At 43.8% G+C, this 24,981-nt stretch overlaps 1 protein-coding gene across 3 annotated transcripts; it reads right to left on the bottom strand.

The window, feature by feature from the left end:
• Window positions 1-3: 3 nt before the first annotated feature.
• On the bottom strand, window positions 4-12,583 carry LOC129859396 (zinc transporter ZIP12-like). 3 transcript variants are annotated; one of them, XM_055929133.1, is made up of 13 exons: window positions 12,318-12,583; window positions 10,851-11,133; window positions 7,547-7,864; window positions 7,160-7,367; window positions 6,873-7,015; window positions 6,574-6,745; window positions 6,135-6,307; window positions 5,551-5,703; window positions 5,053-5,148; window positions 4,125-4,197; window positions 3,761-3,919; window positions 3,380-3,567; window positions 4-3,143 (listed from the first exon to the last, which is right to left on the bottom strand). In XM_055929133.1, the coding sequence occupies exons 2-13, from the start codon at window positions 11,097-11,099 to the stop codon at window positions 3,015-3,017; spliced, it is 2,061 nt and encodes a 686-aa protein (XP_055785108.1). In that variant the 5' UTR covers window positions 11,100-11,133; window positions 12,318-12,583; the 3' UTR covers window positions 4-3,014. The 3 variants fall into 3 exon arrangements, with proteins under 3 accessions (XP_055785108.1, XP_055785109.1, XP_055785110.1); XM_055929134.1 differs by lacking the exon at window positions 12,318-12,583 and having other exon boundaries at window positions 10,851-11,328; XM_055929135.1 differs by lacking the exons at window positions 6,574-6,745; window positions 6,873-7,015; window positions 7,160-7,367; ... (1 more) ...; window positions 10,851-11,133; window positions 12,318-12,583 and having other exon boundaries at window positions 5,551-5,680; window positions 6,135-6,253.
• Between the last annotated feature and the right edge of the window lie 12,398 nt (window positions 12,584-24,981).

Below are 24,981 nucleotides of genomic sequence, written 5' to 3'. Positions count from 1 at the left end.
ATGTTTGAAGAAAAGTTTTGTTTTTATTGATTGTCACATTTGTTTACATACTAAGACTAGGTGATTTCCCAACCGTCCCTCCCCAACATGAGTGATTAACAAAAAGGAGATAGACATGATAGACCTTGGCCGCAACATATGCATTAGGCATCCATCTCCGAATCAATAAGAATTGGGCTGAGTAAACAACCATCGTTTCTTCAATCTTTTTGCTTGCGCTTCCCGATACCTGGGAAATATCAGCTGCTAACTAAGGTCACTTATTGAGACCCCAAAGTGCTGTATTCAGAGTATTATACTGACAACCAATTATAGATATTCAGTAATGGAGTTTGTGTTCCAAGTATTTACTTCAATTATATTATCTTTAGTTTTGATCATCTATGTTAGTGAAAGAAATAAGGTTGAGTCTTGGTTTGGCTTCCTAATCAAATGGGGATCAATGGATGGTTTGATTGTCAACAACACCAGCCTTATATCATAATGAAGATATAGGTAAGCTGCCAAAATAAAGGAAACACTTGAGTAAATGAGGGATACAAAGTATATTGAAATCAGGTGCACCCACACAGGTGTTTGTTCCTGAGTTAATTAAACAATTAACAGCCCATCATGCTTAGAGTCATGTATAAAAATGCCCAGTTGCCCATTTTTTGTCTACCATGGCTAGAAGAGATCTCACTTACTTTGAAAGAGGGGTCTCAAAGGAGCATAGGGGGTTTAAAGCAGTGTGTGTGTGTGTGTTTCTCTCACTCAACAGATCTCAACCCAACTGAACACTTTTGGGAGATTCTGGATCAGTGCCTGAGACAGCATTTTCCACCACCATCAACAAAACACCAAATTATGGAATTTCTCGTTGAAGAGAGGTGTCGCATCCCTCCAATAGAGTTCCAGACACTTGTAGAGTATATGCCAAGGCACATTGAAGCTGTTCTGCCAGCTCGTGGTGGCCCAACACCCTTAAGACACTTTTTTGGTGTTTCCATGATTTTGATGTTTCCTTCGGAAAGTATTCAGACCCCTTGACTTTTTCCACATTTTATTACGCTACAGCCCTATTCTAAAATTGATTAAATAAAACAATTTCCTCAGCAATCTACACACAATACCCCATAATGAATTAGGAAAAACAGGTTTTTGTACATTTATTAAACAAAAAACAGAAATACCTTATTTACGTAAGTATTCAGACCCTTTCGAAATTGATCATCCTTGAGATGTTTTTACAACTTGATTGGATTCCACCTATCGTGAATTCAATTGAGTGGAGATGATTTGGAAAGGCACACACCTGTCTATACAAGGTCCCACAGTTGACAGTGCATATCAGAGCAAAAAACAAGCCATGAGGTTGAAGGAATTGGCCGTAGAGCCAAGACAGATTTGTGTCGAAGCACAGATCTGGGGAAGAGTACCAAAACATTTCTGCAGCATTCAAGGTACCCAAAAACAAAGTGGCCTCCATCATTCTCAAACGGAAGAAGTTTGGAACCACCAAGACTCTTCCTAGAGATGGCCGCAAACAGAGCAATCGGGGGAGAAGGGCCTTGGTCAGGGAGGTGACCAAGGCCCTCTCCAATAAGTGTTCAGGGAGGTGGTTACTCTGACAGAGCTCTAGAGTTCCTATGTGGAGATGGGAGAACCTTCCAGAAGGGCAACCATCTCTGCAGTACTCCACTAAGTAGGCCTTTGGGCTCCCGAGTGGCACAGCATCTCAGTGCTAGAGGCGTCACTACAAACCCTGGTTCGATTCCAGGCTGTATCACAACTGGCCGTGATTGGGAGACCCATAGGGGTCGTCCGCGTTGGGGTTTGGCCAGTGTAGGTCGTCATTGTAAATTAAAATATGTTCTTAACTGACTTGGCTAGTTAAATAAAGGTTAAATAGTGGCCAGACAGAAGCCACTTCTCAGTAAAAGGCACGTGACAGCCCACCTGGAGTTTGCCAACAGGCACGTAAAGACTCTCAGACCATGAGAAGCAAGATTCTCTGGTCTGATGAAACCAAGATTGAACTCTTTGGCATGAATGCAAAGCACCAAGTCTGGGGGAAACCATGCTGGGTGGATGTTTTTCAACGGCAGGGACTGGGAGACTGGTCAGGATTTGAACCCAATTGAACATCTCTGGAGAGATATGAAAAAAGTTGTGCAGCAACGCTTCCCATCCAACCTGAAAGAGCTTGAGAGGATCTGCAGAGAAGAATGGGAGAAACTCCCCAAATACAGATGTGCCAAGCTTGTAGCGTCATACCCAAGAACACGCAAGGCTGTAATCGCTGCTTCAAAGTAAAGGGTCTGAATACTTATGTAAATATCATATTTCAGTGTTAAAGAAATTAGCAAAAATTTCTAAAAACCCAATTTTGCTTTGTCATTATGGGTTATTGTGTGTAGATTGATATAAACAAACCATTTAATACATTTTAGAGTAAGGCTGTAACGTAACAAAATGTGGAAAAGTCAAGGGGTCTGAATACTTTCTGAAGACACTGTATACCATAGTAAATATACACATACAAGCAATGTATCTGTATATAAAGAGCTCGTCTGGCACTGTAGACTAGACATCTGACACTATCATGTCCAGACATAGATGTGACAGACAGATTGTAAGCTAGCTATGTTACACAGTACATCATACAAAAATAAATCATCACACAGAAGATGTGTTCATGTCCTAAAGATCACATTTAGTCACCTGATTCATACAAAAAGTGGATTCATCCAGCTCTAACACATTATGCGTAACCACTGGATCTAAAATGACATTTGATTCACATCGTCACTGCTATTATTCACGTCACTCTATTATCCTGTCACTTATGAAATGTTTCTTGCAACATTTTAAATGTGCTGTTCGCTGTCTTCATATGGTGTATCAGTAAATAATACAGTAATCAATAAACAAGATGTTTGTTTTTGTTGACAAGACCACAAAGTACCATCAACATTGCCATCAATTACACATTTGCATGGCAGATACCATAGTAGGATGTGTGTGTCCTGTCATCAAAACTTAAGTTTGTGCTCAAACAGTGCAAGGAGCAGAAGACAGGCCCAGCCCATTAGGAGGCCAAGGTTCTGCAGGAGGAACATGATACAGGGCCTGTTGGTCTTCACACGACTCATCTCTGGAAGCTAAGAGAAAGAAAGGGGAGGAAGAGAAGAGGGAGAAATTAGGGTCTGGGAGTTTGATTAATTGGGTAAATCTATCCCAAATCACCTGTGAATTGTAACAATTAACCTATCAATAGGTCAAGAAGATTTTCTTGACTGTGCGAGCTGACTGATCAAGGGGATACACTGTCTGGTGTAACTCCTGTCCCCATCTATCAGTGTGTGTTTTACGAAGAAACGCAGTAGCCCAGTCTCACCATCTCTACCAGCGACAGATAGAGGAAGATCCCCGCGGTAACGGTGAAGATCCACTGCTGGACCTCTGGTTCCGAGGAGACGAAGAGGCCGATGTAGAGGCCGATGAAGGCCGTCAGAGCACTGAGGAGGTTCATCATCACTGCATTCCTCACAGAGAGACCTGAGCTTAGCAACACCGCAAAGTCACCTGAGATGGAGAGAAAAGAACAAAGAACATATTTTAGGTAATTTAGAACCAGCGTTTTCAGTTCTCCACAACTGGGACACAAATGACTCAAGTCATGTTTGGTTTGACAAAAGAACCAAAAGAAGAACAAGAAACGCTGCCACTCCATGCCAACAACCTTTGACCTTTCAGCCACTGCTCTGTGACCTCTCACCCATTTCATGAGGGATTTCATGGCAGAGGATGGCCACGGTGGTCGCCATGCCTGTCTCGGTGGACGAGGAGAAGGCCGCCCCCACCACCAGGCCATCAGCAAAGTTATGGAGGCTGTCTCCCACGATTACCATCACAGCCAGTACAGGAATACCCTGTCCTGGGAACACAAAGAAAGTCTGTGTGTGGCAGCTCTGTCCTGAAAGCCCATCTGCTACGTTCCCTAGCCCAGTCACAGTTCTAGCCCCACTAATTACACACAGCACAGAACAAAACAGAAAAGGATCAAACTAAACAGAGAGGGAACTGAGGACTGGGACAGTGCGTGAAGATAAAGGAGAAAGGAGGACGATGAAATATCTTACTCTGATGCATAGGGGTTCTTGGTTCAGCCTCCTCTGATGGGATTTCTGTGCATTCTAAGTCCTCCACAGTTCCCTGTAGGCGAGAGACAAATACATTGGAGGATTTTTCCTTACATTAATGATATTACTCCGGTCCATGACAAAAGCAGCACATGAGTGACCACAGTTCCCCCTGCCTATGTCATTAACAGTCTAGAGGAAGTTCACCAAAACTGCTCAGTTTCTCTATTCGCGTAAGGCATGAATTATTCAACAGCAGCATCAAGGTCTCCTACACCATGGCCTGTTACAGATTTACTCTCGCCCACACCCCTCTTCACTTTCCCTGCAATGCAACATTCTGTACACGTCAACATCAGAGTTCAAACTGTTCAAAATGTTGAACAAATATTTTTGAATCCTATAAGCCTCTTTTGAATTCCTGTGCTTTTATATTAGCCTCCCACAGCACATTGGCAGATCATTTCTCCCACTTTCACTCCAAACCTCCGCCACCTTCACCCATGTTTTTTCTTGTTGTTGATAGGCCTTTGTTAAAAAGACACATATATCCTAATACTGAGAACAGTAATCTATGGCATCACGCCAATTGTGTTCAACCAGTTCAAAGAGGGTTGACAGATTTGTCATCAGCTCTAATTTGAAGCATCAGTGGCCACAGTAATACCACTGCAGCTGTTTGTCTCTTCAAAGCAGAAACCTTAAAAGCGCTCAAAAAGTACTGTTTCCCTTTCACAGACAGCTCATGTCCAAACAAGCCTAGGGGACATGTGAGGATGCACCTTCAATTGAGTTCTCCTTTTCTGCTCTCATATGAGGAAGTTCAAGGGACACCAATAGGTTTCATATGCAATCACTGACCATGTGTTTTTTTGAAGTGCTGCCTGTTACACTACTGTATATGTGCCAGAGAGGGACAAATACTCACCAGCTGCATGGTTGAGATAGACATGCCCCTCTGTGACTGGCCGTTGCAGTTGAGCTCCAGGGGGAGGTCATGGGAATTGCCCAGGCCCCCGTGACCCTGCCAGAGAAAAAGAGACTCATCAGCCTCCAGTCACTCCAGAGGCCACCAGCCAGAGCCACCTGCAGTCAGCTCAGCTCAGGCGCTGTCACAAATGGCATCCTATTCCCTATGTAGTGCACTATTTTTGACCAGAAGCCATAGGGTTGCAGCTTCATGCCAAGTTTCAGCCAGGGCCAATGGGAAAATAGTCATTAACCTTTTTTTTTTTTTAATGGATTTCGATAGATGACATTCAGATTTGGACATGAAACAGCCTGCTAACAGTTGTTATTGTTCTCTCCTTTCCAGGCCTGTAGTTCAATGTTAGTGGGTAACAAACTGCATATTAGTTGTTTTAAACAGGAAGATGAACAGGCCAAGAGACAGAAATAAATACTTTAGTATAAACTATCATCTTACATGGCCATGTGATGGCATCACAAGGGAGAAGATCCTTTCGATGAGGAAAAAGCCATAGATTCCAGCAATGATTCCCAAAATCTTCCACAGGTATTCCTTTCCCTCAGTTAAGTGATGATCGTAATGGTGACTGTCGTCATGGAGGCCAAGGATCTCCAGAGGAGACAGGGAGAGGAAACAATGAGACATTTAATCGACACTGATAGCATTCTTATATGTTTTCTATAGTCATAATGACTCATGACTATAGAAAAAAGGGGAGCTAAGATAGAAAGGAAATCCCAATGGGTAATGTCACTGACCATACTGTTTGTTTAACAATGGTTAAACTGTTATTATGCAGTCTTAGAAAATATCTTACACCAAATAGGTTGGCTTGTTTACATGAAACAGCTATAACACAATTTGATGTACTTGGGAGGTGTCACCATTTAGGAGATATTCTCTATAACTGTGGTATGAGTATAACCTCCATCCCCTATACCTGTGGTATGAGGTTTATGAGGCCTCTGGCCTTTACCTGTGGTTTAAGTGTGACCATGGCCCTATACTTGTGGGATGAGTATGGCCTCTGTGCCCTATACCTGTGGTATGAGGTGCAGGAGGGCATCCCCTGAGAGGGTTCCCACGGCCAGGCCCACAAAGAGCTGCAGGATGAGGGCGTAGGTCTCCTGGCAGGAGTTGAAGAAGATCAGGCAGATGCCCAACATGGAGCCCACGGTGATGAGTAACACAGCAGCCGTACTGTAGCCATATTCTACAGAGAGAGCATAGACAGATGTGTTCAGAACAATAGCAGAGATAACGTCAATAGTTAAGAGAGACTACAGCAGCTTTATGTGTTGAAGCCGTACATAAACGGTATTGTTCAACAGATGGATCATACATGTTTTAGAGTATACTCAGGACAAAGTAACACATGAGGGCATGCTGAACATCTTAGCTAGACATTGACATCAGCCAAAGGACAGTGTAGACAAGCTGTTGATTTCTAATGATGGGTTGTGAGGTACAGTGTCTTACTCTCAATGGCACTGGGTGGAGATCCTCGTGTAGCTGGCTCTGTGGACTCACAGGCATTCCCTAGCAACTGCTGGATAACAGCCGGGCAGATGTGTCTGAAGTGATCCCGGGAAATTGTCAAATGCGGATCCAGGACAAAAATATCCACCAGCTGATTGGCTGAGAAGCATACCTAATCAAACAGAATAAAATATTTTCTATCTGGGAAAGCTCCATGGTGATTCCTCAAGTTCGAACCGTGAGCCTTTTCAGCTCAAATCAGTTTTCACCACTAAATGTGGAGTCTGAGTTTGTCTCACCTGTGTCCAGTCTGTGTTGATCCCCAAAGGCTCATGGACACAGCCTATATGGGAGGGGCCTGTGATGCTCCGCTTCTCCCTGCAATGTGAGTGATAGGCCCCTCCACCTCCCACACCAAGCTGGTGCAGCAGCTCCTCCAAATCTACGCAACAGCAAGAGCACTGCCATCAAACAGCGCTTACATCTCTATAGATTTTAGTTTCTGTGGTGATGTACTAAATAGCTTTTTGGGCCCTCTATCCAACTCTATGGTCAAATCACTCATAGGCAGGACTCATAAACTTACCCCTGACATGTAGGTTGCTGGTGCGGTTGAGGGACTGGAAGATGTAATCTGTAAAGAAGGCAGGGGAGGGCAGGTTCCTCTTGCTGAAACAGTGGCCCTGCAGGGTGTGGGTGATGATGGCTGCAGACAGTTTGGACACTGAGGATGGATCAGCACCTTGGCTATCTGTGATCCCCAACTCATCCAGTAGATGAGAGGCATCGATACACTGAAGGATGATGTGTTACTGGATTACAACCGGGAATATCTTCCTGTAACTCTCCAGTGTCCATCTCTAACAGTCTGAGGCTATTTCAATGTGTGTAGATTGAGATGATTCTCTGGTGATGTGAAGAACTGGGCCTTTGGTTGACATGACGTTTTATGCTAGAGGCGCAGCAGTCTTACCTGTGAGTGGGAGGAGCCAGATGTCTCTGGAGTAGGTGGTTGATAGTTCTGGTTGATGAGCTGCAGAATGCTCTCTATCTCATTGGAGAGGAAGCCTCTTTCTTCTGTAGGTTGGAGGTTGGTCAGGGCCAGAAGGTAGTACTGGTAGCTAGGTGACAAGGAGGGAAAGGAGGAAGGGGAGGGGTTGGTGGCACACAGGTCTTCCATGTTGATCATGTAGTAGAGCAGAACGGTGGAGACTCTATGGTAGTCATTCTCGGTGAGGTAAGCCTTCCTATCATCCTCCAGGACAGAGAGGACAAGGTCTGGAGTGAGGCACTGTAAACATAGCAATCAAACATGTTATGCAGTGTGTGACGTAGGGGATATATTGCAAAGTAAACATTTCAGCTGCTTGGAAATTAAGCAAAACCTTTACTGGAAGCTTAGAAAATGAGTCAGGCTGAAATAGGGTTGAAAGGTTTCCAGTAATATACCCTCCCTATCAGAATTTGATTTAATATATCACGAGACATCTAGTGGCCCTTTTGGGTACTTCAGATTTGTACAGGTGTCTGAAATGATCAATTTCTTTGTATTTATTTTACCATGTATTTGTTGTCAATGTTTTACTGTCAAACTGTTGGCAGTTGGAAAAGGCGTCAATAGTTGGAAGAGTTGCAGTTATATGATAATAACGCCTTTGTTGATTAGATGCTTTTTTCATTAATTAGGCTATTTTCTCTTGGACCATATCGTCTATCTACAAGAAACTCATGGACACTGATATAAAAAGTGAATGCTACACTGAACAAATATATAAAACGCAACATCTAAAGTGTTCATGAGCTGAAATAAAAAAATCCCTGAAATGTTCCATAGTCACAGAAAGCTTATTTCGCTCGAAGTTTGTACACAAATTTGTTTACATCCCTGTTAGTGAGCATTTATCCTTTTCCAAGATAATCCATATCAAGAAGATGATTAAACAGCATGATCATTACACATGTGCACCTTGTGCTGGGGACAATAAAAGGCCACTAAAATGTGCAGATGTCTCAAGTTTAGGGAGTGTGCAATTGGCATGCTGACTCGAGGAATGTACACTAAAACTGTTGCCAGAAAATGTCATGTTAATTTCTCTACCATAAGCTGCCTGCTAAGTCATTTTAGAGAATTTGGCAGTACGTCCAACCAGCCTCACAACCACAGACCACACCAGCCCAGGACCTCCACATCCAGCTTCTTCACCTGCGGGAGTATTTCTGTCTGTAATAAAGCCCTTGTGGGGAAAAACAAATTCTGATTGGTTGGGCATGACTTCCCAGTGGGTGGGCCTGGTTACCAAGTGGGTGGGCCTGTGCCATCCCAGTCTCATGCATGGCTGCACCCCTGCCCAGTCATGTAAAATCCATAGATTAGGGCATAATGAATTTATTTCAAATAAATTATTTCCTTATGAACTATAACTAAGTAAAATATTTGAAAAATATTGCATGTATACAGTACCAGTCTAAAGTTTAGACACACCTACTCATTCAAGGGTTTTTCTTATATTTCATATTTGAGGTTCTTCAAAGTCAACACACTTTGCCTTGTTGACAGCTTTGCACACTCTTGTTATTATCTCAACCAGCTTCATGGGGTAGTCACCTGGAATGCATTTCCAGTCAGCCAATCTAAAGCCACTCAATTTGGTCTGATGATTCCAAATTTGAGATTTTTGGTTCCAACCGCTGTGTCTTTGTGAGACTCAGAGTAGGTGAACGGATGATCTCCGCATCTACAACGTGAAGCATGAAGGAATGATCTCCGCACCATGGAGGAAGAGGTGTGATGTGGGGGTGACACTGTTGGTGATTTCTTTAGAATTGAAGCCACACTTAACCAGCATGGCTACCACAGCATTCTGCAGCGATACGCCATCCCATCTGGTTTACGCTTAGTGGGACTGTCATTTGTTTTTCAACAGAACAATGACCAAAAACACACCTGTAAGTGCTATTTGACCAAAAATAAGAGTTATGGAGTGCTGCATCAGATGACCTGGCCTCCACAATCACCTGACCTCAACCCAATTGAGATGGTTAGGGATGAGTTGGACCGCAGAGTGAATGAAAAGCAGCCAACAAGTGCTCAGCATGTGGGAACACCTTTAAGACTGTTGGAAAAGCATTCCAGGTGACTACCTCATGAAGCTGGTTGAGAGAATTCCAAGCGTGTGCAAAGCTATGATCAAGGCAAAGGGTGGCTACTTTGAAGAATCTCAAATCTAAAATATATTTTGATTTGTTTAACATTTTTTGGGTTACTACATGATTCCATGTGTTATTTCATAGTTTTGATGTCTTCACTATTATTCTACAATGTACAAAATAGTACAAATAAAGAAAAACCCTTGAATGAGTAGGTGTCCAAACTTTTGACTGGTACTGTATATATCAACTCATACACCCTGTGCCATGAAATCAGTACAAATGGATTTACTGCAACTCATTTTTATCCAGGTCAAATTGGCCAGCCATTAGTGAATATGAATAGAGTGATTAATAAGAAATCTGTAAATTTGACTAAAAGGACTTAAAGCCATCAAGCAAACACTTTGTGCTAACGATCCAAGGCATGTTCTTTGTTAGTTAACATTTTGTTCTGTGTTGAGGTCATATAAATGAGGCAAAAGGCTTTTCCCCCTGTGAAAGGCAATTGAAACCATGTAATTCACAGATATTTTTTAAAATCTTTCTCTCCCTTCATTGTTTGATAATAGGCCTGTTTTACCCAAATGAGGCGCTTTGTGTTACTGTGAATACAGCCCTGGCCACACAAACAAGAGCAAGAGAGTGGGCAAGGCTCTAACCCTTGCAAATATTTTCAATGCGCAATGTTTCAGGGTCATAAGTGTCAGTTTCTAATGAATGAGTTGCTTTCTTAATTTCTAAAACCCCTGCTCAAATGAGACCTCCATTCAGGGCTTCTGACACACACTGTAATCCCACCCATACAAACTCACAGACCACATTTTTATGTAGTGTTCTGTCAAATTGAGGGACCTCTAAAGCCACTCAGCATGAGTGCTGCATAGAGGTCAAGGCCTTAAGCCTCCACACACTCACATTCCAACCATGACAAGCATGTTTGAAAGAATGAACAGACAGGAGTGAATGCAGATCGTATCTACTGTGGTAGGAATTGCTGTTAACATTAATGTTATTTTTTTGGAGTAAAACCTTAAATGGAATAAAAGGTGTCATAGTAGAACGTTATGCATAGAACCCCATAGCAGATAGAGTAACAGTTGGATGTCATAGAACGTTCTAGGCCTTACCCTGTCACAGAGCTTCTGTGATCCCCCAATCCGTTCTGCACAGTGCACAGCCTGGAGGACAGTGGAGAGTAGGATCCCTGTCTGGTTCCTCTGGAGCTGGGTCTGAGACCCAAGTTGTAGAGCCCCGATGGCCTCCTGCAGGTAGCCCCTCTCCTTGCCATGTTCCGGGGCCTGGCCCTCCACAATCCTCCCCAGCAGACACAGGGGTAGAAGGAGCAATGTGGGGACAGCATGGCTCCAGAAACGCATGGTCCCACCTGGGACCCCTGCCACTGACTTAGGGCTGGATGGAGAGACGACAAGGAGGAGAGGAAAAGAAAGAGAGAGTGCAACGAAGAGTTCGAGAAAGAGAGAAGTTTTATCAGGCAGGGAAAATAGGATTGAGAAAGACAGACAGAGAAAGAGAGTTAGAGAGAGCGAGGCTAGAAGCAACGAGGGGGAGAATGTGTTTGGGCTAAGGGAGGCCTTAAAAATGTACACGCCCCGCCTAATCTAGTGGAGGATGGCCAGCAGGAGGGCTGGCTGGGCACCCTTCACCCGAATTAGCCCCCATTACACAGGGATGGCCAGTCAGCCAAGAGCCCTGGCCCCTCAGTACTCCACAACAAAGGGATTAGTGCAAGCAAGTGAGAGAGAACTAATGGCAGGGAGAGGGTGTGAGAAGGGGAGAAAGAAAAGGGGCAGGAGCATGAAGGTAAGGACTTTGAGTTTAAACACAGAAATTGATCCATATGGAAAGAGCCTGCTATACAGCATGTTGGTAATGAGACAAGGGCCAAATGGGCGGAGAAACTCCCGAGTGGATGCACTCAGCAGTAACTTGTGTATCATGTTTGGGGGAAAGTTCCCTCTGAACTATTAGCTGCAGATCAGACATACGGATTTTCTAAACAACAACATTCCTCCGAAGGAAAATGTTGCAGATTAGAGTTAAGCCATATTACCAGAACAAGGGCTATAACACATTCTAGTGGAACACTTATCATGAACACATGCACTCTTACTGTATAGAAATAGATGTTCAAGTTATTATTTTAAATTGGAAAAAAATCGCACTGGATATCCACCTGCTCACCAATGAGTCAGATTACCATCACACATCTAAACAATAATAAATAGCTGTAGAACACAGATGAATCCCACAACATGAGGACATACTAATACATGAAGCGGCATGCTGAGTAACAGTCCCAGATGCCTGAAGCAGATCCCCAGACATTAACATAGAAGTATTTTTGCTGTATGGTCCCTGAGTCGCCACAGGTCAAACGCACAAGTGCACGCACGCCAACACTACCTCTGAACGCATTCGCAACATCCTCCCACACACCATGTACCCTGCATGTCAGACAAATCTGAACACACACTTCTGTTCGATCGTATAAAACTGTATACCCATCCAAAACTACCATTGGGAAAAAATGAAACAAAACATTTAATGAAACATGAAGAGACCTAGCTACCTACCGTTTTTCCCTCTCTACCTTTTGTTTTCCTACTCTGGTGGATGAGAGGAAGGGTTTGTGTTGTTTTCGGAGAACCACTTGCGTCGGTAAAACCCTCTTATGAGAAGAAGTAAGAATTGTGTAAGCTCCTGAGGATTAGCTGCCAGTTCCCCTGCCTTATAGTGCTCAGGTTGCCATGGAGAAACAACGAGGGCACTGGGAGCAACACACCACGGGCTGGGGGTGGGCGAGGGTTGGTGGGGTGGTGGGCAGGGGAGAATGGAAGGGTGTAGATGATCTAGTTGAATGATTGAAGCCTGAGAGAGCACTGTTCTGAGAACTGCTCATTCCTGCAAGCTCTTTGCCACCGAGCAATCAGTATGCACACTCTGAATAGACCGCAGTATGCTGTTATGTAATACAGTAATAGCTATAAATATTTTCTTTGCAGATGACTTGCATTGCATGTAATTGAATGTAACTGAGTGAGTGAGCGACTTAGCGACTGACTGACTGCCTGGCTGAATTAGTGACTAAGGGACTGACTGACTTCTCAGGTTCAACAAATGTTTCCACAACGTTCACTTAAGTCTCATTTTATAGGAATGTTCCCCTTATGAGCAAGGAATGTTTTCCAGAGACCTTTCCCTTAATGTCAATAAGAATTTACCCAGAATGTGATTACCATGTTCTCAGAACTTAAGATATTAATGTCATAGACACATTTCATGGGTACGTTGCATGATCAAGATGGCGCCGTACTGGATGGCTGCGTTTTGCAATCTCCGACCCAGCTATACTATTTAAGTTATTTATTTGTACTTTATTTTCACGAAATGTATCCGCTATTATTTCTTACAACCGACAAGGACTTTTGAACATCAGAGCGACAGTTACTTACCCTAATTTAAGCTGCAATTTCAATTAATCTGCCAGGGGCACTACGTAATTCCGACCCAATTTTCAGGCCACGCCGGTGTTACAAAGGCAAGAGGGGGGGGGGTCCTGCTGAGGTGAAGGAGAAAACCAGCCACTTCCCTCCATTCTACTGGCCAATGTACTGTCACTTGATCCCAGATCTGCTACCAACGTGACTCTCGAAACTGCAATATTCTTTGCTTTTCTGAAACACGGCTCTCGGACAAGATAGCCCCCATGGCTATATCCAACTCACCCGGCGGAAAGGACAGTGGAGTCAGGGAAATCGAGGCGGGAAGGGGGTTTGCCTCTGCATCCACATCAACTGGTGTGCTAACTCTAGTGCGGTGGAAGTGGCGACCCACTGTTAACCCATCTTGGAATACATGGTCAAATGGCGACCCTTCTACCTCCCGAGGGAGTTTTCAGCTGTTATCGTTACTGTTGTATACTGTTACGAATCCCTATGGCCCTGCAGTCTAAGGGGGGGTGGATACGAGACCCGTAACATAACTCATGCAAATTATAACAGTGAAAACTAATAACCACAGGCATCTTAAATCTACAGTCAAACACTATTGGTTTATTTTTAAACACACGGTAAAGGGGGGCAGGAAGAGGGGCTGAGCTGGACCCAAGGAAAGAAACAACGATCCAAAAACACCCCTAAGTTAGACTAGCCTACTTCAATACAGCTAACTAACTAACCAAAAATGTATATTACCAGTATTCCTACTGGTAATGTATGCCCCTGGGCGACTTGTCTTGGTACCCCCTTTTCCCATCATGAAGCACCACAATACATACTCACATAATTCGAGACAAATGTGACATGTGACAAAAAAAAGAGCGAGATCTCTACATACAGCGAGACAAAGAGAGTTTGAGACACAGAGAGATCAAGCTCCAAAGAAAACAACTGACTTGGTTTTTAAACCAAGGGAAATAGGATGTGATAGGGTAAAAGAAAAGGAGCAGGTGTCTTCTGATTAGCGACTGATTGGTGACTGATGATTGCCACCTGTGAGGGGAGAAGGAGAGAAAAGAAAATACACACACAGGATACACACTCAGGATACCTGTATAACATATACATTCCACCTCAAAACAAGAAAATAACAAGCTGGCACTTAATGAACTGTACAAGGCTATAAACCAACAAGAAAAGCTACATCCAGAGGCTGCTTTTCTGGTTGCCAGCGATTTTAATTCTGCGTCACTAAGACACGTGATGCCCAAACTCCATCAACACATCTCCAATACCACTAGCGGCGATAAAGTCCTAGACCATTCGGCAAATCTGATCATGACTCCGTACTCCTGCTTCCTGTTTACAAGCAGAAACACAAACAGGAAGTACTCGTGACACGCTCCGTTGAGAAATGGTAACCAGAATCAGAGATTATGCTATCGTACTGCTTTGCTAGCGCTGATTGGAATATGCTTTGAGACAAGCTAACCACCTCCATTACTGGCTTCGTTAGAAAATGTATCGGCCACGTTGTCCCCACAGTGAGGGTTCGCTGCTTCCCCAATCAAAAGCCCTGGATTAACACAGAGGTTGGCGCATAACTAAAGGACAGGGCTACCACACACAGAGCTATCATACACAACCCCGCTATGACACTCCGCAGAGTCATCAAACAAGCAAAAGGACAATATAGGAATAAGGTGAAATCATATTAAATAGGCTTCGCCGCCTGGCGCATGTGGCAGGGGCTACAGTCTATTACGGATTACAAAGGAAGACCCAACTGTGATCTGCCCAACGATGCCTCTCTACCAGACGAACTGAATGCATTTTATGCACGCTTTGACAACAACATCGTGCCGGCTGTGAGGGCCGTCACCGACCCAGAGGATTGGGTGATCTCGCTCTCCGAGGCGGACGTGAGAAAGCTCTTTAATCAGGTCAAAACCCGCAATATTGCAGGGCCTAACGGTATTCCAAGGGGCGTTCTCAGAGCATGCACAGAACAGCTGGCAGGCATATTCACGGTCATTTTCAACCTCTCCTTGTCCCAGTCTGTAATCCCCACATATTTTAAGATGACCCCCAATCATTCCTGTCCCCAAGAACTAATGCTTCATGCCAATAATCATGAAGTGCTTTGAGAGACATCACCCCAGACACCCTAGACACACTCCAATTTGCATACCGCCCCAAAAGATCCATAGATGACGCAATCTCATTTGCTCTCCACACTGCCTTCACCCATCTAGATAATAGGAATACCTATGTGAGAATAATGTTAATTGACTACAGCTCAGCGTTCAACACCATTGACCCCTCCATGCTAGTCACCAAATGAATTAGAGTTATCTGCACCTCAGATTGCAGCCCATATAAATGCTTCACAGAGTTCAAGTAACAGACACATCTCAACACCAACTGTTCAGAGGTGACTGCTTGAATCAGGCTTTCATGGTCAAATTGGGCCAAGAAACACGAGCAATGGACATTAGACCGGTGGAGATCTGTCCTTTGGTCTGATGAGTCCAAATTTTTGATTTTTGCTTCTAACCACTGTGTTTGTGAGATGAAGAGTAGTTGAACGGATGATCTCCGCATGTGTGGTTCCCACCGTGAAGCATGGAGGAGGAGCTGTGATGGTGTGGGGTTGCTTTGCTGGAGAAACTGTCAGTGATTTATTTGGAATTGAAGGCACACTTAACCAGCATGGCTACCACAGCATTCTGCAGCGATACGCCATCACATCTAGTTTGCACTTAGTGGGACTATAATTTGTTTTTCAACAGGACAATGACCCAACACACATGCAGGCTGTCTAAGGGCTATTTGACCAAGAAAGAGAGTGATGGAATGCTGCATCAGATGACCTGGCCGCCACAATCACCCAACCTCAACCCAATTGAGATGGTTTGGGATGAGTTGGACCACAGGGTGAAGGAAAAGCAGCCAACAAGTGCTCAGCATATGTGGGAACTACTTCAAGACTGCCATCCTCATGAAGCTGGTTGAGAGAATGCTGAGAGTGTGCAAAGATGGCAAAGGGTGGCTACTTTAAAGAATCTAAAATATATTTTGATTTGTTTAATACTTTTTTGGTTACTACATTATTCCATATGTGTTATTTCATGGTTTTAATGTTTTCACTATTATATTACAATGTAGAAAATAGCAAAAATAAAGAAAAACCCTTGAATGAGTAGGTGTGTCCAAACTTTTGACTGGCACTGTATATCAGGTGGTGTGGTTGGAAGGCCCAGAAAAAAGACTCCAAACACCCAAACCATAGACTATTCTTTCTGCTTTAGCTTGTCAAGTGGTACCGGTTCATCAAGTCTGGCACCAACAGGCACATGAACAGATTCTATCCTCGAGCAATAAGACTGATAAATAGCTAACAAAATAGCTACAAGAATTTCTAAGTTAATCTTTGTTGACCTTTTCTTTTTTGTATTTCACTGTTTCTATGCACACTCACAGGGCACTACACACTCACGCACACAGACTCACTCCATCATCTGCTCACTCACACATAATATGCACGTACATTTACACTGACTACCCACACACACACCCACTCACACACTAGCTTCTGCTACTCTGTTTATCTTTTATCCTGTTGCTTAGTCACCTTACCCCTATACATATCTGTTGCTAACAGGTGTATAAAATCGAGCACACAGACATGCAATCTCCATAAACAAACATTGGCAGCAGAATGGCCAGTACTGAAGAGCTCAGTGACTTTCAACATGGCACCGTCATAGGATGCCACCTTTCCAACAAGTTAGTTTGTCACATTTCTGCCCTTCTTAGAGCTGCCCCGGTCAACTCTAAGTGCTGTTATTGTGAAGTGGAAACGTCTAGGAGCAACAACGGCTCAGCCGCGAAGTGGTAGGCCACACAAGCTCATAGAACGGGACCGCCGAGTGCTGAAGGGCGCAGCGGGTGAAAATTGTCTGTCCTCGGTTGCAACACTCACTACCGAGTTCCCAAATTGCCTCTGGAATCAACTTTAGCACAAGAACTGTGCGTCGGGAGCTTCATGAAATGAGTTTCCAGGGCCAGGCACCCGCACGCACACGTCTAAGATCACCATGTGCAATGTCAAGCGTCGGCTGGAGTGGTGTTAAACTCGACCCCGTTGGACTCTATAGCAGTGGAAACGCATTCTCTGGAGTGATGAATCAATCACTCTCCACCATCTGGCAGTCCGACGGACTAATCTAGATTTGGAGGATGCCAGGAGAACACTACCTGCCCAAATGCATAGTGCCAACTCTAAAGTTTTGTGGAGGAGGAATAATGTTTTTCATGGTTTGGGCTAGTCCCCTTAGTTCCAGTGAAGGAAAATCTTAATGCTACAGCATACAATGACATTCTAGATAATTCTGTGCTTTGTGGAAAGCGTTTGGGAAAGGCCCTTTCCTGTTTCAGCATGAAAATGTCCCTGTGCACAAAGCGAGGTCCATACAGAAATGTTTTGTCAAAATCGGTGTGGAAGAACTTGACTGGCCTGCACAGATCCCTGACCTCAACCCCATCGAACATCTTTGGGATGAATTGGAACACCGACTGCGAGCCAGGCCTAATCGCCCAACATCAGTGCCCGACCTCAGTAATGCTCTTGTGGCTGAATGGAAGCAAGTCCCTGCAGCAATGTTCCAACACCTAGTGGAAAGCCTTCCCAGAAGAGTGAAGGCTGTTTTGGCAGAAAGGGCAGTTCATTTCCCAGGAAAGGACATGTTGAATAATAATTACTGTATAAATTAACATATACAATGTAATCATGTCAAATATGTTATTTGAAAACACTGTATGTTACAATCACTGTGTGACTATAGTCAACCTTGCCAACAGACAAAAAGAGCTGTGAATGAATCTGTGGTTCACAAATCAAGGCCTTGATTGACATTGGAAACAGTAACAAGGCGTGATGTTTAGTGATTTTGTTGGGGGTAGAGCGTTTCTTTGGGACCATCGGGTGACTCCCTGACAACTGATACACAGAAATGTTCTTGCAACGTTCCCATGAAACGTGTCTAGAACATTCATATCTTATATTGTGAGAACATGGCCACCATGTCCTGTGTATGTTTGGTGGGACGTTGATCTAATATTCTCCTAACCCTCAAAACACTGGACACAGGGATTTTCTTGGAATGTTATCATGAAATGTGTCTAGAACACAATATCTTATATTGTGAGAACATGGCAACCATGGTGGGACGGTGGTGGAATATTCAGAAAAATGAACGCATGAATGTTCTTGCAATGTCCCATAAAATGCTTTTACACCATTGTTGTATATTCTGAGAACATTGTAACCACATTCTACATAAGTTATGTTTGACATTAAGGCAGTGGTCTCCTAACTTTAACACCTAAACATGTTATCAGAAGGTTTTTGCTAACAGAGATAGAATGTTCCACGAACTAACGGAAAACTAGACACAAACATTAGGGGAACATTAGAGTTACAAAAACGTTCTTTCTCCCTAGAATTGTGAGCTGGGTTAGTGACTTACTGACTTGATTCACTGACTGACTTTGTGACTGACTGAGTTAAGGAGTGAATTTTAATCCAAGTCTGTTCATTTTCTCTCAGATGTTGTTAATTACTGTAACTGGTGTGTGTAGTTAAGGACCTGCTGAAAGTTAGGTTGGAGTGGGTTTTGAGGCACTGTGTTTCCTTTGTGTTGTTGGACAGGGTTGGACAGCCTAAAGGGCACACTGGACATTCCACACCACTCTCCTTTCTGAGGCTCTTTGTGGTGCTAATGGTAACATTAATTTGAGCTCTCTCCTCTCTCTCTCCATCTCTTCCTGTCCTCGTAAATATGTGTAGTAGGGTTGTTCCACGTGCCTTTTGATATTTTAAGTAGGAATTGTGCACCAATATTGAATTTTAAAATCCTGTTATATTAAATGAAGTGCCCTTTAATATATATATATATATATAGACCACATGGAGAATTCAATCAATCAGGTTTTTCATTTGAATAAGAACTTGCTGAAGTGCCAAAATTCTGCATTTTAGAATGTCCGTCCGTGCACCCTCTGTGACTTCTAGAAAGATTTTAACCCACTTAACCCCAGCATTTCTTCAAGTTGTCATCATCATTGTAAAGCTCTAGTGCTTTTGTTGCTTAGACAGTCATTTCTGAAGAGTATTATTTATTTCATGTGATTAGTGATTCATTGACGTCTGTCCCTCATTTTAAGGTCAACCCTGTTTACGTGAAACTTTTCCTTTAAATTTTTTTTTTTTTTCAGAAGAAACATTGAACATCTAATAGTCAAATCAAAGTGGAACAGCCGGTTGAGTTGGCTCTATTTGGCCATTTGCCGGTGTTTTATGGTGTAAACTGAGCGGGTCGAGCATAACACGTCAACCCTGTTACGCACAGATAGGCAGGCTAGAACTTCCGGCGCCGAGCGAGATGGCTGCCTCGCTTCGCGTTCCTTGGAAAATATGCAGTATTTTGTTTTTCTATGTGTTATTTCTTACATTGGTACCCCGGGTGATCTTAGATTTCATTACATACAGCCGGGAGGAACTACTGAATATACGATTAACGTCAACTAACCACCGTTCCTACCAGGAATATGACTTTCCCGAAACGGATCCAGTGTCTTGCCTTCCACCCAATATAATGGACCTGATCCCAGCCGGCGAAGCTACACGACGCCGAAAAAGGGGCAAACGTAGCGGTCTCCTGGTCAGGCTTCGGAGACGAGCACATCGCGCTCCACTCCCTAGCATACTACTCGCCAATGTCCAGTCTCTTGACAATAAGGTCGATGAAATCCGAGCACGGGTAACATTCCAGAGAGACATCAGGGATTGCATCGTGCTCTGCTTCACGGAAACATGGCTAACTCAAAAGACGCTAACGGAGTCGGTGCAGCCAGCTGGTTTCTTCACGCATCGCGCAGACAGAAACAAACATCTTTCTGGTAAGAAGAGGGGCGGGGGGGTATGCCTCATGATTAACGAGACGTGGTGTGACCATCATAACAACACTCAGGAACTCAAGTCATTCTGTTCACCTGATCTAGAACTCCTCACAATCAAATGTAGACCGCATTATCTACCAAGGGAATTCTCTTCGGTCATAATCACAGCCGTATATATTCCCCCCCAAGCAGACACATCGATGGCCCTGAACGAACTCTATCTGACTCTCTGTAAACTGGAAACCACACACCCTGAGGCTGCATTCATCGTAGCTGGGGATTTTAACAAGGCTAATCTAAAAACAAAACTCCCTAAATTCTATCAGCACATCGATTGTCCGACCAGGGCTGGCAGAACTCTGGACCATTGTTATACTAACTTCCGCGACGCATATAAGGCCCTCCCCCGCCCTCCTTTCGGAAAAGCTGACCACGACTCCATTTTGTTGATTCCAGCCTACAAACAGAAATTAAAACTACAAGCTCCCGCGCTCAGGTCTGTTCAACGCTGGTCCGACCAATCTGAATCCACGCTTCAAGACTGCTTCGATCACGCGGATTGGAATATGTTCCGCACGGCGTCCAACAACAACATTGAAGAATATGCTGATTCGGTGAGCGAGTTCATTAGGAAGTGCATTGACGATGTCGTACCCAGAGCAACGATTAAAACATTCCCAAACCAGAAACCGTGGATTAACGGCAGCATTCGCGTGAAACTGAAAGCGCGAACCACTGCTTTTAACCAGGGCAAGGTGACCGGAAACATGACCGAATACACACAGTGTAGCTATTCTCTCCGCAAGGCTATCAAACAGGCTAAGTCCCAGTACAGAGACAAAATTGAATCGCAATTCAACAGCTCAGACACAAGGGGTATGTGGCAGGGTCTACAGTCTATCACGGATTACAAAAAGAAAACCAGCCCCGTCGCGGACCAGGATGTCTTGCTCCCAGACAGGCTAAATACCTTTTTTGCCCGCTTTGAGGATAATACAGTGCCACTGACACGGCCCACTACCAAAACCTGCGGGCTCTCCTTCACTGCAGCCGAGGTGAGTAAAACATTTAAACGTGTTAACCCTCGCAAGGCTGCAGGCCCAGACGGCATTCCCAGCCGCGTCCTCAGAGCATGCGCAGACCAGCTGGCTGGTGTGTTTACGGACATATTCAATCAATCCTTAGCCCAGTCTGCTGTTCCCACATGCTTCAAGAGGGCCACCATTGTTCCTGTTCCCAAGAAAGCTAAGGTAACTGAGCTAAACGACTACCGCCCCGTAGCACTCACTTCCGTCATCATGAAGTGCTTTGAGAGACTAGTCAAGGACCATATCACCTCCACCCTACCGGACACCCTAGACCCACTCAAATTTGCTTACCGACCCAATAGGTCCACAGACGACGCAATCGCAACCACACTGCCCTAACCCATCTGGACAAGAGGAATACCTATGTGAGAATGCTGTTCATCGACTACAGCTCAGCATTTAACACCATAGTACCCTCCAAACTCGTCATCAAGCTCGAGACCCTGGGCCTCGACCCCGCCCTGTGCAACTGGGTCCTGGACTTCCTGACGGGCCGCCCCCAGGTGGTGAGGGTAGGTAACAACATCTCCACCCCGCTGATCCTCAACACTGGGGCCCCACAAGGGTGCGTTCTGAGCCCTCTCCTGTACTCCCTGTTCACCCACGACTGCGTGGCCATGCACGCCTCCAACTCAATCATCAAGTTTGCGGACGACACTACAGTGGTAGGCTTGATTACCAACAACGACGAGACGGCCTACAGGGAGGAGGTGAGGGCCCTCGGAGTGTGGTGTCAGGAAAATAACCTCACACTCAACGTCAACAAAACAAAGGAGATGATTGTGGACTTCAGGAAACAGCAGAGGGAGCACCCCCCTATCCACATCGAGGGGTCAGTAGTGGAGAAGGTGGAAAGTTTTAAGTTCCTCGGTGTACACATCACGGACAAACTGAATTGGTCCACCCACACAGACAGCGTTGTGAAGAAGGCGCAGCAGCGCCTCTTCAACCTCAGGAGGCTGAAGAAATTCGGCTTGTCACCAAAAGCACTCACAAACTTCTACAGATGCACAATCGAGAGCATCCTGTCGGGCTGTATCACCGCCTGGTACGGCAACTGCTCCGCACGCAACCGTAAGGCTCTCCAGAGGGTAGTGAGGTCGGCAGAACGCATCACCCGGGGCAAACTACCTGCCCTCCAGGACACCTACACCACCCGATGTCACAGGAAGGCCATAAAGATCATCAAGGACAACAACCACCCAAGCCACTGCCTGTTCACCCCGCTATCATCCAGAAGGCGAGGTCAGTACAGGTGCATCCAAGCAGGGACCGAGAGACTGAAAAACAGCTTCTATCTCAAGGCCATCGGACTGTTAAACAGCCACCACTAACATTTAGCGGCCGCTGCCAACAAACTGACTCAGCTCCAGCCACCCTAAAAATGGGAATTGATGGAAATTATGTAAAAATGTACCACCAGCCACTTTAAACAATGCCACCTAATATAATGTTTACATACCCTACATTACACATCTCTTATGTATATGTATATACTGTACTCTATATCATCTACTGCATCTTGCCATCTTATGTAATACATGGACCACTAGCCACTTTAAACTATGCCACTTTATGTTTACATACCCTACAGTACTCATCTCATAGGTATATACCGTACTCTATACCATCTACTGCACCTTGCCTATGCCGTCTGTACCATCACTCATTCATATATCTTTATGTACATATTCTTTATCCCTTTACACTTGCATGTATAAGGTAGTAGTTGCGGAATTGCTAGGTTAGATTACTTGTTGTTATTACTGCATTGTCGGAACTAGAAGCACAAGCATTTCGCTACACTCGCATTAACATCTGCTAACCATGTGTATGTGACTAATAAAATTTGATTTGATTTGATTTAGAAATGTTTTAACAATTTAATAAAAATTGACGTACAAGGACTGTTTCCAAGAGACCATTCCCTTCATATCAAACATAACTTACCCAGAACGTGATTACCATGTTCTCGGAATTTTCAATATTAATCTTTCATTGGAAGAAAATGAATGTGTCCAGTTTTCTAAGGGTTAGGAGAATATTCCATCAATGTTCCACCAAACATACATAAAACATGGGTGCCATGTTCTCAGAATATAAGATATTAACGTTCTAGACACGTTTCATGGGAACATTGCATGAACATTCCTGTGTATCACTCATCAAGATGTTGCCTGATGGTCCCAAAGAAACATTCTTGTTTCATCATTACACATCACCCCCTTGTTGCTGTGGCCGAGCACATCAATGGTCTGATTGGTGAACAGCTGATCCATTCATTGCTCTTTGTTTGTTGGCAAGGTTAGGGACACTTACACAAATAATGCGTTTAACGTAAAGTGTTTATAAACTTACATATTTGACACACTTTGACATACAGTGCCTTCAGAAAGTATTCATATCCCTTGACTTATTCCACATTTTGTTGTGTTACAGCCTGAATTCAAAATTGAATAAATATATATTTTACACATAATACCTTATAATGACAAGGTGAAAACATGTTTTTAGACATTTTTGCAAATGTATTGGATATGAAATACAGAAATATAAAATGTACATAAGTATTCACACCCCTGAGTCAATATAACCACCTTGGCAGCGATTATAGCTGTGAGTCTTTCTGGGTAAGTCTCTAAGAGCTTTCCACACCTGGATTGTGCAACATTTGCCCATTATTATTTTCAAAATTCAGGAAGCTCTGTCAAATTGGTTGTTGATCATTGCTAGACAAACATTTTCAGGTCTTGCCATAGATTTTCACTTGGCCACTCATAGTCTTCTTGGTGAGCAACTCTAGTGTAGATTTGGCCTTGTGTTTTAGGTTATTGTCCTGCTGAAAGGTGATTTAATCTCCCAGTGTTTGGTGGAAAGCAGACTGAACCAGGTTTGCCTCAAGGATTTTGTCTGTACTTAGCTCCATTCCATTTCTCTTTTATCCTGAAAAACTCCCCAGACCTTAATGATTACAAACATACCCATAACATGATGCAGCCACTGCTATGCTTGAAAATATGGAGAGTGCTACTATTGTGTTGTATTGGATTTGCCTCAAACATAACACTTTGTATTCAGGACAAAAAGTTATTTGGCCATTTTTTGCAGTATTAATTTAGTGCCTTGTTGCAAACAGGATGCATGTTTTGGACTATTTGGGGTATTGTATAGGCCAGTGACACAATATCTACATTTAATCCATTTTAAATTCAGGCTGAAACAACAAAATGTGAAAGGGGTGTGAATACTTTAAGACACTGTACGCAAAATGTTCCCCTAACTAACGAAACACTGGACACAAACATCTGGGGAATATTACAAAAACATTCTCTCTCTAGAATTGTGAGCTTGGATTCCCCCTGTCACAGGGAGTTCTATGGCTGATTTAAGATGAAAATCGTCCACCCTGTACCGGTCAATCCGCAGTAATTTTTTTAATGTATTTACCTCGTGAAATGGGAAAACATGTATTAATAATGAAGTTGATCATGTGCTCTTTATAACAGAATGATACAATTAGGTGGAATCAACTATGTTTTGGGACCATGTCACACTTCTTAAAAGTCACCGAATTGGTGGAACGACCCAATAACCTCTTTAATCTGCCTCAGTGACGAAGCTGTGTTTAAGCGTACCTCAATTACTGTATATAGTTCCAGAAATGTTGTATTAACCCCCTAAATGCCCCTGGATTCAGTATGTATTGATTTAGCATGCAATGTGTGAGTAAGAGTATAAGGCCAAAGACA

This window comes from Salvelinus fontinalis, chromosome 7, assembly GCF_029448725.1.
Source record: "Salvelinus fontinalis isolate EN_2023a chromosome 7, ASM2944872v1, whole genome shotgun sequence".
In the NCBI taxonomy this organism is placed as follows: domain Eukaryota; kingdom Metazoa; phylum Chordata; class Actinopteri; order Salmoniformes; family Salmonidae; genus Salvelinus; species Salvelinus fontinalis.
Note: the sequence above shows the minus strand (reverse complement) of the source record. Positions and strands in the feature narration are given on the sequence as shown.